Source organism: Rhinopithecus roxellana, chromosome 13 (assembly GCF_007565055.1).
Source record: "Rhinopithecus roxellana isolate Shanxi Qingling chromosome 13, ASM756505v1, whole genome shotgun sequence".
Classification (NCBI taxonomy): Eukaryota; Metazoa; Chordata; class Mammalia; order Primates; family Cercopithecidae; genus Rhinopithecus; species Rhinopithecus roxellana.
Window position 1 is genome coordinate 54,677,143 of NC_044561.1, and position 14,527 is coordinate 54,691,669.

The following is a 14,527-nucleotide window of genomic DNA, read 5'->3' on the forward strand; positions in this document are numbered from 1 at the left end:
GTGCCTAACTCGCGTTTTAGTGAGCTGCAGGCAGAAATGATGGCGAACAGTCAACAGTGCGCCGGCCATGTAGAGCGTGCCCAGGGAACTGTTGGGATCACTCGTTCGCATACAGTGCCCCTGATGAGACCCTTATCTCTTAAGGACATTCTCATTCAGTTGTTAGAAGAATTTTGACAAATCTCACTGAGGCTAGAGGTAAAAATTTCTAGTTCACAGCTATTAACTTTCCCCATAGGTGAATAGTTTGTGATGATGAAATAGGGAGGTAAATGTCCTTTATGTTTCACTTTATTGTGTCTTTTTAGAAATTATACACTTTTTTTTTGTCTCCCAGGCTGGAGTGCAGTGGTGTGATCTCAGCTCACTAACCCTGCCTGCCTCCTGGGTTCAAGTGATTCCCTGCCTCAGCCTCCCGAGTAGCTGGGATTACAAGTGCCCACCATCATGCCCAGCTAATTTTTGTATTTTTAGTAGAGACAGGATTTCACCATGTTGGCCAGGTTGGTCTCGAACTCCTGAGTGATCCACCCGCCTCAGCCTCCCAAAGTGCTGGGATTACAGGTGCGAGCCTCCACATCCTGCCTACAATTTGTTTCAACAGATGATGAACATGGTGCTGAATTCAGAAGATAGAGAAAGGGCTACAGTAAACGTGCATCTTATGACTCTTGTCACCCAATTTCCCAAAGTTTTCCTCCGTTACCAGTTTCTTACGACACTGCCAGTGATATTCCATGCATTTATGAATATTAATATATGTGCTTTTAAGATAAATGTTTTAAAGTTATAAAAGTAATACCCAAAACGACAAAAGTAGTACCTATTTACTGCTTTTTAAAACAAATCTAACTTGGGAAGTACAGAGAAGCAGCAAGGAAGAAAAACCTGTGACTCCATAGAACTAGGGTGACTGGCATTAGCATCTGTGCTTTTGCTTTTTTCTAGATATGTGTGTATAATGTTGAAAGCTAATGATAGGTTTTATTTTGTTTTAAATTTGTTTTTATTTATTTTTTGAGATGGGGTTTTGCTCTGTTGCCCAGGCCAGAATGCAGTGGTGTGATCTTGGCTCACTGCAACCTCCGCCTCCTGGGTTCAAGTGATTCTTCTGCCTCAGCCTCCTGAGTAGCTGGGACTATAGGTTTGCACCATGACACCTGACTATTTTTTGTATGTTTAATAGAGATAGGGTTTCACCATGTTGGCCAGGCTGGTCTCTAACTCCTGACCTCAGGTGATTTACCTGCCTCAACTCCCCCAAGTTGGGATTACAGGCCTGAGCCACGGTGCCCAGCAGGTTTTTGTTTTTATTTTAAAAATACTGGATCTATTTTATAGTTTTATGTGAAAGCAGGTATCTCTTTGATTTAAAATATGTCTAAAGCACTGGGCGCGGTGCCTCACGCCTGTAATCCCAGCACTTTGGGAGGCTGAGGCGGGCGGATCATGAGGTCAGGAGTTCAAGACCAGCCTGACCAATATGGTGAAACCCCGTCTCTACTAAAAATACAAAAATTAGCCAGGCATGGTGGCACACACCTGTAATCCCAGCTACTCAGGAGGCTGAGGCAGGAGAATCGCTTGAACCCAGGAGGTGGAGGTTACAGTGAGCCAAGATCACACCACTGCACTGCAGCCTGGCTGACAGAGCAAGACTGCGTCTCAAAAAAAAGAACAAACAAAAAATCTAAAGCTCTCTTCATAACAATGTTTTTTTGTCGTAAATTTATGGTAAATCGGGAATTTTTAAATATATAAATCCATAATTTTTTTTTTTTTTTTTTTTTTTAATAGAGACAGGGTCTCATTATGTTCCCCATGCTGGTCTCAAACTCTTGGGCTCAAGTGCTGGGATTACAGACATTAGCCACCACGTCCAGCCCATAATCATTTTTTACAGGTTTTATGTGCTCCTGTTGCCGCCATAGGGGCTGGAATGCTAGGCAAACTGGTTTACTTTCCCCGACCTTCCATAGTTTTTCTTACACAGTGCTTTGTGGGAGAGAGTGTGTGTGTGTGTGTGTTTGTGTGTGTACGTACGTGCTGACTGCCCCCCTGGAACCAGAGCTTTAGTCGTAATAAAGCTTTCTCTGACCCCCTTACGGTAGTGATTTTTCTTTCCTGTCCATCATGTGAGCATTTAAAGTAGTAGCTGTGTGACTGATCGGTGGTGTCTGCTGTTGTGGTTTTGTTTCTAATGTTGTAGATCCTTTCTCGTGTGTGTGATAAGAGGTTATTTCAGTGATGCCGCAAGTGCCTTTAGGTCTGGGAGTATCCCTGAGCTTTTCTGTACTCCTCCAGCACGCCTTCAGTCAGCACCCAGGCGCACTGAACTTAGAACCACAGAATGGTTTTCCACTAGAGCCAGGTGTGGAGTCTGTTTTCTTCGCAGTTGAAATGTGAGCAATTAACAACTGTCAGGAGAATTTTCTACGTGCTGCTCTCTTGTAAGGCCTGCAGTATAGAGCACTTTGGGGATGTCACAGATTCAAAGCCACGTGGGATTGGTTTGAACACCCCTGGAATCCCAGGCCAGGCAGCTCATTCTGTCTCTGGGCCCAGGGTTCTTGTGTGGGTTGGCTTTCCTGCATGCGTCTTTGGGATCTAATGTGTATAAATCTGTCGACACTCAGAGTGCTGACTCTTACCAGTGAATTCAATCTTAAATTGCATGAATATTGTGTAGTTTTGGCCAATATTGTGGGTAAGGATATTGGACTCTAAAGGGTAGGCAGTCATTCCTTTATGTTGGCCAAATTCTTTTCCTGTGTTTTTTTTTTTTTTTTAAGAGACAAGGTCTCATTCTGTCACCCAGGCTGGAGTGCAGTGGCACGATCATAGCTCACTACAACCTCGTGCTTCTGGGCTCAAGCGATCCTCCAGCCTTGGCCTCCTGAATAGCTGGGATTACAGGCATATGCGTCACCATGCCTGGCTGTCTCTCATTTTTTATTTTTATAGAGAGCAGGGTCTGACTGTGTTACCTAGGCTGGTCTCGAACTCCTGGACTCAAGTGATCCTCCTGCCTCAGCCTGCTGTGTAGCTGGGACAACAGGTGTGTACCACAACTGTGGGCTCATTTTTAAATTTTTGTAGAGATGGGGTCTTGCTATGTTGTCCAGGCTGGTTTCAAACTCCTGGCCTCAAGTGATCTTCTGCCTCAGCTTCCCAGAGTGCTGCGATTATAGGTGTGAGCCACTGTGCCTAGCCATTGTTCCTGAATCTTTTTAAAAAATAGTTTTTATTAAATATTGAGGTATAAAATATTTAAAATATGTAAATTTTAAAAAATGAAAATACAAATCTTTGTATCTTTCACCCAAGTTTTAGAAGAACCTTTGCGATCCCCACTGAGCAAAGGTAACACCACTGCTCTGAGTTTTACCATTTCCTATTCGTCATGGTCGTATCACATATTTGAATCTGTAAAAATACGTTGTTTGGTTTCGTATGCTTTTCAGCACACAGACATGGCTGTTGTTTTGTGCTTCACTTTACTGTGCTCCGTAGAGACTATCTTTTTTACGAATTGAGGGTTTGTGGCCACCCTGCATCAAGCAAGTCTGTCAGCGCCGTTTATCCACAGCATGTGCCCACTTTATGTCTCTTGTGTCACGTTTTGGGGGTTCTCACGACATTTCATATTTTTTCATTATTATATGTTAGGTGGTCTGTGACCAGTGATCTTTGATGTTACTATAGTAATTGTTTTGGGGCATCAAGAATTACACCCGTATGAGGCAGCAGATTTAATGTATAAATGTGTGGGTTCTGACTGCTCCACTGACTTGGCCATTCCCGTCTCTCCCCGCTCCCCATGGCTCCCTATTCCTTAAGACACAAAAATGTTGAAATTAGGGCAACATTGGCCCCTAATTTCAATAATAATGGTGGCTTCTAAATGTTCAAGTTAAAGAAGAGTTGCGTGTCTTTCATGCTAGCTTTTATTTTATTTAACTAATTTGAGATGGAATCTTGCTCTGTCGCCCAGGCTGGAGTGCAGTGGCGTGATCTCGGCTCACAGCAACCCCCGCCTCCTGGGTTTAAGCGATTTTCCTGCCTCAGCCTCCTGAGTAGCTGCAGCACCATGCCTGGCTCATACTTGTATTTTTAGTAAGAGACGGGGTTTCACTGTGTTGGCCAGGTTGGTCTCGAACTCCTGGCCTCAAGTGATCTGCCTGCCTTAGCCTCCCAAAGTGTTGGGATTACAGGCTTGAGCCACCTGTAAAGAATCTGAGTTCTTTACTTACAATTTTTTAGTTCACTGAGCTGGAGACCCCAGGGAGGTCCCAGCATTGTATGGAAAAGGGACCCCCTAACTTGGGCTGCCTGGGTTTTGTCCTCAGGAGGAGTCTGTGATGCTCAGTTCTCTAATTTCGGCAAATGCCCTTTAGGCAGAAGCTTACTTTAGTGCTTTGCTTACTTATCCCCTTGGGTGCCTAATTTCGTTTAGTGTTTACCAGCTGACCAGCTGATTTAGAAACGTTTTCTTTTTTTTTTTTTTTTTTTTTTTTTTTGAGACAGAGTCTCACTCTGTCGCCCAGGCTGGAGTGCAGTGGCCGGATCTCAGCTCACTGCAAGCTCCGCCTCCCGGGTTTACGCCATTCTCCTGCCTCAGCCTCCCAAGTAGCTGGGACTACAGGCGCCGCCACCTCGCCCGGCTACTTTTTTGTATTTTTTAGTAGAGACGGGGTTTCACCGTGTTAGCCAGGATGGTCTCGATCTCCTGACCTCGTGATCCGCCCGTCTCGGCCTCCCAAAGTTAGAAACGTTTTCTATATTAGTACAGCATTTTTAGCTTTTGTGCCGGCAAGAGTGTCGCAGTACCTTCTCTCTCAGAGCTCAGGAAATGGATTTGTTTTTAAAAATCTTTTTGTCCATGATCGTAAAGTTATGTTCATTATAGCAAACATGCAAAAGAAAGCCAAAGTAGAGAACACTAAAAATAAATTAAAAATTGGCCCCAATCTCATACCTCAGAGATAAAAAGTTAGCATGTTAATCTGTTACCCTCTAACTTTTTTATGCATACAATTAAGATGACTAGACAACAACAGGCTTAGATTCTGTTTTTATTAAATTCTCTACACTTCTAAATATAGCTATGATTTAATATTACGATTTGTGCTTTTATTGTGGGTAGGCATACGAAAAGATCCCTTGGAAAATCCTCTATCTGCTATGAAGCTGGAGTAGACATTGTCATGTTACTCAGCATACCATTTCCAGGAGTCCTTTTAATACATTCCTCCAGAATTTAGGCCACTATGTCATCTCACTGCATTTGCATATTTCCCCTTATGAGCCTGTGAGAGCTCTCCCTCCCTCCCTCCCCTTAACCCTTCTGTCCTCTTTTCTATCTTTTTTTTTTTTTTTTTTTGAGACGGAGTCTCGCTCTGTCGCCCAGGCTGGAGTGCAGTGGCGGGATCTCAGCTCACTGCAAGCTCTGCCTCCCGGGTTTACACCATTCTCCTGCCTCAGCCTCCCGAGTAGCTGGGACTACAAGCGCCCGCCACCTCGCCCGGCTAGTTTTTTTATATTTTTTAGTAGAGACGGGGTTTCACCGTGTTAGCCAGGATGGTCTCGATCTCCTGACCTTGTGATCCGCCCGTCTCGGCCTCCCAAAGTGCTGGGATTACAGGCTTGAGCCACCGCGCCCGGCCACTCTTTTCTATCTTATTGCACCTTGCTTTTTATAAAAGATCAAAGCATATGCCAATTGTAGTGATCTAGGCTCACTTCAAGCTCTGCCTCCTGGGTTCACACCATTCTCCTGCCTCAACCTCCCAAGTAGCGGGGACTACAGGTGCCCGCCACCACGCCCAGCTAATTTTTTGTTATTTTTTAGTAGAGACAGGTTTCACCGTGTTCGCCAGGATGGTCTTGATCTCCTGACCTCGTGATCCACCCGCCTCGGCCTCCCGAAGTGCTGGGATTACAGGCGTGAGCCACCATGCCTGGTCTACTATTTTTATTCTTATTTTTATTATTATTATTTTTTGAGATGGAGTCTTACTCTGTTGCCCAGGCTGGAGTGCAGTGGTGCAATCTCGGCTCACTGCAACCTTCACCTCCCAGGTTCAAGCAATTCTCCTGCCTCAGTCTCCCGTGTAGCTGGGACTACAGGTGCTGGCCACTACGCATGGCTAATTTTTGTATTTTTAGTAGAGACAGGGTTTCACCATGTTGGTCAGGCTGGTCTTGAACTCCCGACCTCAGGTGATCTGCCTGCCTCAGCCTCCCAAAGTGCTGGGATTACAGGCGTGAGCTACCGTGCCCGGCTATATGTTTATTTTTATATCTTTTGAGACACGGTCTTGCTCTGTCACCCAGGCTGGAGTGCAGTGGCATGATCCTGGCTCACTGCAACCTCCACCTCCCAGGTTCAAGTGATTCTCCTGCCTCAACCTCCTAGGTAGCTGCCATTGCAGTTAATATTACACACCAACCCATAAACATCATTGGAAAGGAAATAGTATAGTCTAGATTATAAAAACAAGTCCCCCTTATAACTAAATGAAGGTAAGCTAAATAAAGTGGGGCTGGGAGTAGAGCCTCCTTTTTATAGTCCTAATTTAAAATATCCTAAGTTTAGTAAATATATTAGTTAGGACTGAGCAGCTATCTTGAATAAACACCAGCAGGGCCATGGCACTCTTACGGTTTTTAGAAAAAGATTAACAGAAAAATGGTCAACGTAGAAGTATGCAACAAATCTCAATAAATGATACGGGATCTCAGGTGTACACAAGGAAAGCATCACCCACAAAGGCAGGACGTTGGATACCCAGGTTAGTTGAATAAGAGAAACTAAAAAATGATTGTCATGGCTGGGCACGGTGGCTCACACCTGTCATTCCCAGCACTTTGGGAGGCTGAGGTAGGTGGATCACCTGAGGTCAGGAGTTCAAGACCAGCCTGGCTAACATGGCAAAACCATTTTTAGTCTCTAATAAAAATACAAAAATTTGCCGGGGGTGGTGGTGCACACCTGTAATCCCAGCCACTCAAGAGGCTGAGACACGAGAATCGCTTGAACCCCGGGGGGTGGAGGTTGCAGTGAGCCAAGATTGTTATCACTGCACTCCAGCCTGGGTGACACAGCAAGACTCTGTCTCAAAAAAAAAAAAAAAAAAAAAATCATAAAACTAAGCTTGGTAATCACTACATACACACACACACACACACATATACACACACACATATATATATACATACATATACATCATACACACAGATACATATCTGTATTTTTTTTTTTTTCTTTGAGGTAGAGTCTTGCTCTGTCACCCAGGCTAGGGTGCAGTGGTGGGTGTTATTTGGCTCACTACAGCCTCTGCCTCTCGGGTTCCAGTGATTCTCCTGCCTCAGCCTCCTGGGAAGCTGCCATTACAGGCATGTGCTACCACACCTGGCTAATATTTTGTATTTTTAGTAGAGACAGGGTTTCACCATGTTGGCCAGGCTGGTCTCAAACTCCCGACCTCAGGTGATCCACTGACCTCGGCTTCCCAAAGTGTTGGGATTACTGGTGTGAGCCACGGCACCCAGCCAATTTTTTTTTGTTTTAGTAAAAAGAGTCTTTTGATCATATTGTTCCCTTTCAAAGCTGCTGCTACATTTTGTTTTTATTTTTTGAGACATGGCCTCACTCCGATTGCCCAAGCTGGAGTGCAGTGGCACGATCATATCTCACTGAAGCCTTGACCTGGGCTCAAGTGATTCTTTGACCTCAGCCTCCCAAGTACCTGGGACTACAGGCACACACCACCACACCTGGCTAATTGTTGTAATTTTTGTAGAGACGGGGTTGTGCCATGTTGCCCAGGCTGGTCTTAAACTCCTGGACTCAAGTGATCCTCCTACCTTGGCCTCCCAAAATGCTGGCATCACAGACGTGAACCACTGCATCTGGCCTGCTTCCATGTTTTTAAGTTATAATTCAACTCTATTGCTGATAAATTTTGTTGTGTATGAGATGCATACGTTTTGAGTTGACTAACTTAGAGTTACTAGCTATGGAGTCCCACAGAATACTAAAACCATATAGTAAACCAGTCTCCCAGAAGATAATGGATGTTTCAGTTGTAAAGATGTAAATTTGAAGTGTTATCATTGGCTAATACAAAATAGATTTTTTACTAGATTAGCAATAAAACAAAAATTTAATTATTGAAAGTCAATTAAGTACTAAAAGACACACACACATACACTCCCTCTCTCACACATTTCAAAAATAAGATGCAAGGCACATAAGTAGCATTATATCAAACCAGAATGCATTAGGATATTGATTATATTTAAATAATTATTTTTCTTTTTCCTTCTGTAGGTGACGATGGCTTAATAGAATTTACCACGGTTACTTTAGAGTCTCCGAAAGCATTGCTGGCGGAGGCCTGACTGGGAGGCAGGGGATGTGACTCCTTACTTTGCAAAGGCTCCTCTGAGCCTTTTGCAACACCAGGACTTGATTGGTCAGTTTTCAACACGTTCCCTGATCCAAAGAGTTCTTCCATGAGACTGCTTTTCTTATCTCTGAAAGTTGTATCCTTCACTTTTATTCTGGAAGACTTGCCAAATGAGGGCTCATACCCACTGTCAGAATGCTCTAGCTGCATTTCCTCTCTGTTACTGAGATGCTTGCTTGTACTATGACTGTACCTCGTGTTGCCGGCATTGGCTGGCCCACCTGAAGCAGGAAGCCCGTGATGCAGATTTTCAGTTGCTTCTGTGAATGAGTAATGCCTTCTTTGTCTGAGGGGGCCTTTCGTGTAGGGAGCAGTGCATTTGTCAGGTGTGTCATCCATGCCATTTCTCTGCATGCTTCTTTTAAACTTTTCTCTTACTAGAACATCTTCTTGAGTGCTTTCTCTTTCAGGATGAATAACTTCAATTATTTTTGGTGGTAATTCTTGCTCTTCTTTCACAAAAATGGTTTTCTTTTCTTGGTCTTCTTTTTTGTCTTTTTGTCTTCCAGTATTCTCCAGCAGTACTTGCACTTCCAAATGTTTCTCTTCCCTTGATAAATCTGTATTAGAAAAATAGGCAATTTAGTGCTGTTTAAAATGAATGGATCTCTATTTCAGGATGGCATGTCTAGGACACTTATTTGCACCACCTCACAAGCACATTGAACAGAAAAGGTAAGAAAATAGATGCATAGACAATAGGTTACAGAGAAGGGTGCTATTAACAAATGTGTTATGTTATAGTTTCTTAGAATTTGCAAATGGGAATTATGAAACCAAAAGAAAAATGACATTCATTGAAGAAGAAATAAAATTTGCCAATAAGGTTATTAATAGACGTTCAACATTACTAACTGGATGTAGTGCCAGTTAAAACAGTGATGGCTGGGTGCAGTGGCTCACACCTGTAATTCCAGCACTTTGGGAGGCTGAAGCAGGAGGATTGCTTGAGCCCAAGAGTCTGAGACCAGCCTGGGCAACATAGCGAAACCCCATCTCTACAAAAAAATACAAAAATTAGCTGGGCGTGGTGGTGCATGCTGGTAGTCCTGGCTACTGAGGAGGCTAAGGTGGGAGGATCACTTCAGCCCAGGAGGACAAGACTGCAGTGAGCCGTGATTGTGCCACTGCATGCCAGCTTGGGCAACAGAGCAGAGCTGTTACAAAACAAAACAAAACAAAGCAAAACAAAACAATGGAGAACATTTTTCATCCATCCAATCGGCAAATAATTTCTAGAGCTGGTGAGAAGATGGGGCAACGGGAATGTTTGGTCCCCACTGGTGGGTGTGTTATTGGCATAGCGTTTTTGGATGGCAATTTGGCAGTATCAATCAACATTTTAAGTGAATATACTCTTAGACCCAACAACTTCTTAGAACAAACCTACAAAAAATAGACAAAGATAAGTGCAACGGTGTTCACTGCAGCATGGTTTAGTATCACTAAAACCTCCTAAACATCTGCCGAAGGAATCATGGTTAAATAAGGTATGGCATGTGCAGTCTGTGGAATTCCAGGCAGTTATTATAGACGATGAGCTGGATCCATGTGAACTGATGGGGAAAGATGTTCCCATACTAGAATATAAGCACATGAGGGCAGGGTTTTGCATTTGCTTCCTGCTGTCTCCCTAATGCCTAGAACAGTGTCTGACACATAGTGTATGCGCACAAAGTATTTGTCAAATGAATGGATACACTTTCTAGGACAATATGAATTAGGACAATGGACTGAAAAATAAGCGGAAAACTTAAACACACCGTTGACCACAGTGCAATTGCAACTGATGATCAGTTTCCACCAAACTGCAACAGAGAGAGTGGCTTTATGGGTGAGTTCTGTCAAACTACTGTGTTATTTAAACATTATTTGGCCTCACAACTAAGGTGAGGCCCTTCTTGGTCCTCTACTGAATGAATGCCCAATGTGTTCAACAAGGGCTCTCCATGCCGCCTGAGGGAACACGTCTGATTTGCAGCCCTGAGTAAACTCTGGGACTCATTCATCATGCATGTTCTTTCCTCAGAAGTTGCTCTTGCCCAGCCTTGTGGGACTGCACCCAGATCTCCCGTGAGTGGTGATGTAACATAAAACAATGAGCCACACCTTCAAAATTCCAAAGGAAAATGACCCCCAACTTAGAGTTTCCTATCTAGGCAATTATGAATCAAGTGTAAGGGCAGAATAATGACACTTCCAGATGAGAGGTATACCAATTTACCTTACCCGCACCCATTTACAAGAAGCTTGTGAAGGTTGCACTCTTTAAAACATGATGTAATTTACCAAGAAAGAGGAGGACTTGGCTTAGGAAAGAGAAGATCCAGTAGAGAAGGGGAGTGACAGGAACCTGCAGGAAATTATGAAGGGCAATCCCAGGATGCTAGCTGCACACCAGACATGAGGAGACAGACTGGGATCCCCACTCCAGTAGACCTCCAGGTACCAAACACCAGGTGAGCCAGGGCCTTGGCCTGTCTTGCCCATGGCTGATGAAGTGGTGTGCTCTCTATCAAACCCTGCAGCCTGGGCCAGCTGAGGACTCTCCTTGCACCCCACAGAAGCAGTTTGTTTCCACCTACTCCCAAGAGCTGGAGGTGAGCTTTGGTGATCTTAGAATAAGAAATTTTGAGCAGCCCGTTCTCTCGGCCCTAGCTCTCTTGGGCCTGCCCAGAAAAGCCCTGCCAGATCCCAGGATGATTCATGACCTCACCCACTGACTGGGCCCTTGTACATTCAGGGCAGCTGAAGCTGGAGTCCTTTTCCTGGAAGTCTTTATTCAAAGTGGCAATATTGCCCTTTGCTCAGCTGGATTTGAATAATTTGCTACTCAGTTTTCCAAAGCTGAATATATTATTTAAGGATACTATTATGAAATGAATGTTTGTGTATCTCCCTCCCAAATTTCATATGTTGAAACCCTAACCCCCCAGTATGGCTATATTTGGAGACTGGGTCTTTAAGGAAGTAATTAAGGTTAAATGAGATCACAAGGTTGGGGCCTTCATGATGGAATTAGTGTCCTTATAAAAAGAAACACTGGAGCACTGGTGCTCTCTCCCTGACCCTCCTTGTGCAAGCACTAAGGAAAGGCCACATGAAGACATAGTGAGAAGTGGGGCATCTAAAGCCAGGAAGAGAGCCTCAACCAGAAGCCAAAGGGCTAGAACCTTGATCTTGGACTTCCCAGCCTCCAGAACCATGAGAAAATAAATAAATGTTGTTTAAGCCAGCAGTCTATGGTATTTTCTTATGGCATCCCAAGCAGACAAATATAGCTATATATAAAGCCAGGGAGCTGTGAGGGAAAGTAAGGGAATGACTGGCCTAAAACCCAAGATGGTGGTTGTTTTTGGTGGGCAGGGTGAGGGAATATGATTGTGAAGGGCCCATGGGTGTTCCAAGGAGCACTCATGTACTGTTTCTTAAGCAGGGTACTGGGTACACAGGTGTTCCTTTTATTATAATTCTGGAAACTGTTTTATGATGTGTGGTTTTTTTTTTTTTTTTTTTTTTTTTTTTTTTTGAGATGGAGTCTCACTCTGTTGCCCAGTGCAGTGGCATGATCTCGGCTCACTGCAACCTCTGCCTCCTGGGTCCAAGTGATTTTCCTGCCTCAGCCTCCTGAGTAGCTGGGATTACAGGTGCGCACCACCATGTCCAGTTAATTTTTGCATTTTTAGTAGAGACAGGGTTTCACCATGTTGGCCAGGCTTGTCTCAAACTCTTGACCTCAGGTGATCCGCCCACCTCGGCCTCCCAAAGTCCTGGGATTACAGGCCTGAGCCACCGTGCCCAGCTGTTTTATGTGTGCTTTATATACACATATAGTAATTCACAATAAAAAAAATCCAATAAGACAGACTTTAAAAAGTTGTTAAAATTACCTTCATATTTTGTCTTAGAATCCTCTTGCTTTGGTAGTTTATTGACACAATGAGGAATTTCACGATTTATTTCAGTTGATTTTTCTTTACAATCCATGTTTCCTGTTGCCTTTTTACCCTATGATTTAGAAAAGCAGCAAAAACACATTTTGGCGGGTCTGGATAACTTTAAATTGCATTTTAGTCTAACGATTACAAATACTTTTCACATAGAACAAGTGACTGTAGCCTAATTTATTTTTGTTAAGACATGTTTAATTAGACACTGCAAGATTCCAAGTTTGCTGTACCTTAGTTGTCAAAGGTGGAACATCTGATTTTTGGGTTCCCTGGTGTCTTATACTTGTGAATGGCAAACTTTTTCTGTCTGCTTGGACTGATTTTGTTGAAGAAGCTATAGAACAGGTAGATTATATGTAAGAGACATATTTTACATTTGGATGCAATATTGATTTTAAATATAAAATAACATTAATGCAATGTAATAATAAAGTAGACTATTTTCTAAATATTCTCTCTATATATAGCATTTGCTAAGTTTCCTGTTTTTCCCTTCAGGGCCCTTGCTTTGTCTTACTTTGGGCCCCACAGTGTTAGAGTACAAAACAGGTAGGTGTTAGGATAAGACAGTGTTGTTGTTGGAGGACAAGGCTGTCCTTTGTGGATGGGATTCAACAAGGTAGACGTGTAATTGTGAGAGGCCAGGCCACCGAGCCATCCTGTGGCAGAGCTCTTGATTATCAGTGGTTAGACTGTCTGTGCTAAAGCACATGACCACTAAGTCTAGACTGCACTTGCCCTGAAAAGTGAAGGAAATTATATCTTTTAAATATCCCCGTGGTTGATTCATCGTCTCTATTATTCTAGATTATAAGCCAGAAGCAAACAAAGGCAGGCAAGGAAATTTGAGGTTGTTGCATCTGGAAGTAAACATGTAGCTACTTCTTCTAATAAAACAGGGCTGAGTATTCCTATGCTACTTCTGAGGCGAATCTGTTGCTGGGAGATCTTGGGGGGAAAGAAGTGCATGTGGTCTTGAAGGAAAGAAGACTCTTCACCAATGAGAGGTGTACACTAATGATAGTGGCATCAGTAGAGACGAATCTCAAAAACATTATGCTGAACAAAAGGAGCCAGATACAAAAGAGTTCATGCTGTGGGAGTCCCCTTACGCGAAGTTCTAGAACAGGCAAACTAAGCTATTGTGACCAGAGGAAAGTCAGTGGTTGCCGGGTGAGGTAGGGGACTACTGACTGCAGGGACACGGGGAAGCTTCCTGGGGAGGTGGAAATATTCACTATCTTGATTAGGGTGGTGGCTCCATCGGTATAAGCATCTGTCAAAACCCACTGAGCTGCGTACACACTTAAAATGGATGCATTTTATTGAGGTAAAGTATACCCCAATAAAGTTCATTTTGAAAAGCCATACACTGGCTAACAGATACACATAGAAAGTTCCCTTTTTGCCAGACATTTTGCTTCAGGCTGAAGTTATCCTCTTGCTCCACCTGAAGAAAGGACATAAAGGGCTGTGCTGAGGGTGGGAGAACAGGAAAGCATTTCTCTTCCTTTCTAGCCATCTCATCATCTCAGTCTCATTATTCTTCTAGAATCACAAAATGTATTTTAATGCCTAATGAAGTGATTTTTGAAAATATCCATTATTTTGGCTACATAAATTAGGACAATCTGACTAGATACTTAAAAATAGATTTTGAGCAAAAGTAATTAAAACATACCTTTTGGATAGTCCTCTGTGTCGTGTAAATTTTTAAGTATTCGATGACTATAGATGTTTTTAATTTCAAGCTCACGATCCTTTTCCTAAAAAGAACCACAAAACCAATTTTTCTATAAATGTTTGCTTTTGTCAACCCTGATTTCTTTTAAAAACAATTTAAATGAGCTCAATATCCTTTGAATAAAATCCATAGATCTTAGAAGAAACAGAAATAGGCCATATCATCCCATACCATTCTTGACATCAAAAAGTACTAGCTTTTTAAACAAAGTGACACATTATTGTAATTGGGACAGTATTTTTGAAGAGCCTTGCAGGTAAGCTTGTCCACTGTTTTCCTTCTGTCCTGTGGACCTTGAAGTTTATGAAATACTCTTCTGTACTGTGCCCTTCAGTAGCCACTAGCTATATGTTGTGATT

The 14,527-nt window shown here is 43.0% G+C and overlaps 1 protein-coding gene across 2 annotated transcripts in view; it reads right to left on the bottom strand.

Moving 5' to 3' along the window:
- Positions 1 to 8,265: 8,265 nt before the first annotated feature.
- The window catches only part of LCA5L (lebercilin LCA5 like), a 44,152-nt gene continuing 37,890 nt past the window's right edge, over positions 8,266 to 14,527 (bottom strand). Inside the window, exons 8-11 of one of the 2 annotated variants that reach the window (XM_030915099.1) lie at positions 14,106 to 14,190; positions 12,655 to 12,758; positions 12,365 to 12,482; positions 8,266 to 9,034 (exon numbers count right to left, since the gene is read on the bottom strand). In XM_030915099.1, the coding sequence (XP_030770959.1) occupies positions 8,304 to 9,034; positions 12,365 to 12,482; positions 12,655 to 12,758; positions 14,106 to 14,190 (1,038 nt within the window). In that variant the 3' untranslated portion in view covers positions 8,266 to 8,303. The remainder of the gene's footprint in view (positions 9,035 to 12,364; positions 12,483 to 12,654; positions 12,759 to 14,105; positions 14,191 to 14,527) is intronic. The other variant, XM_030915100.1, reaches the window with a different exon arrangement.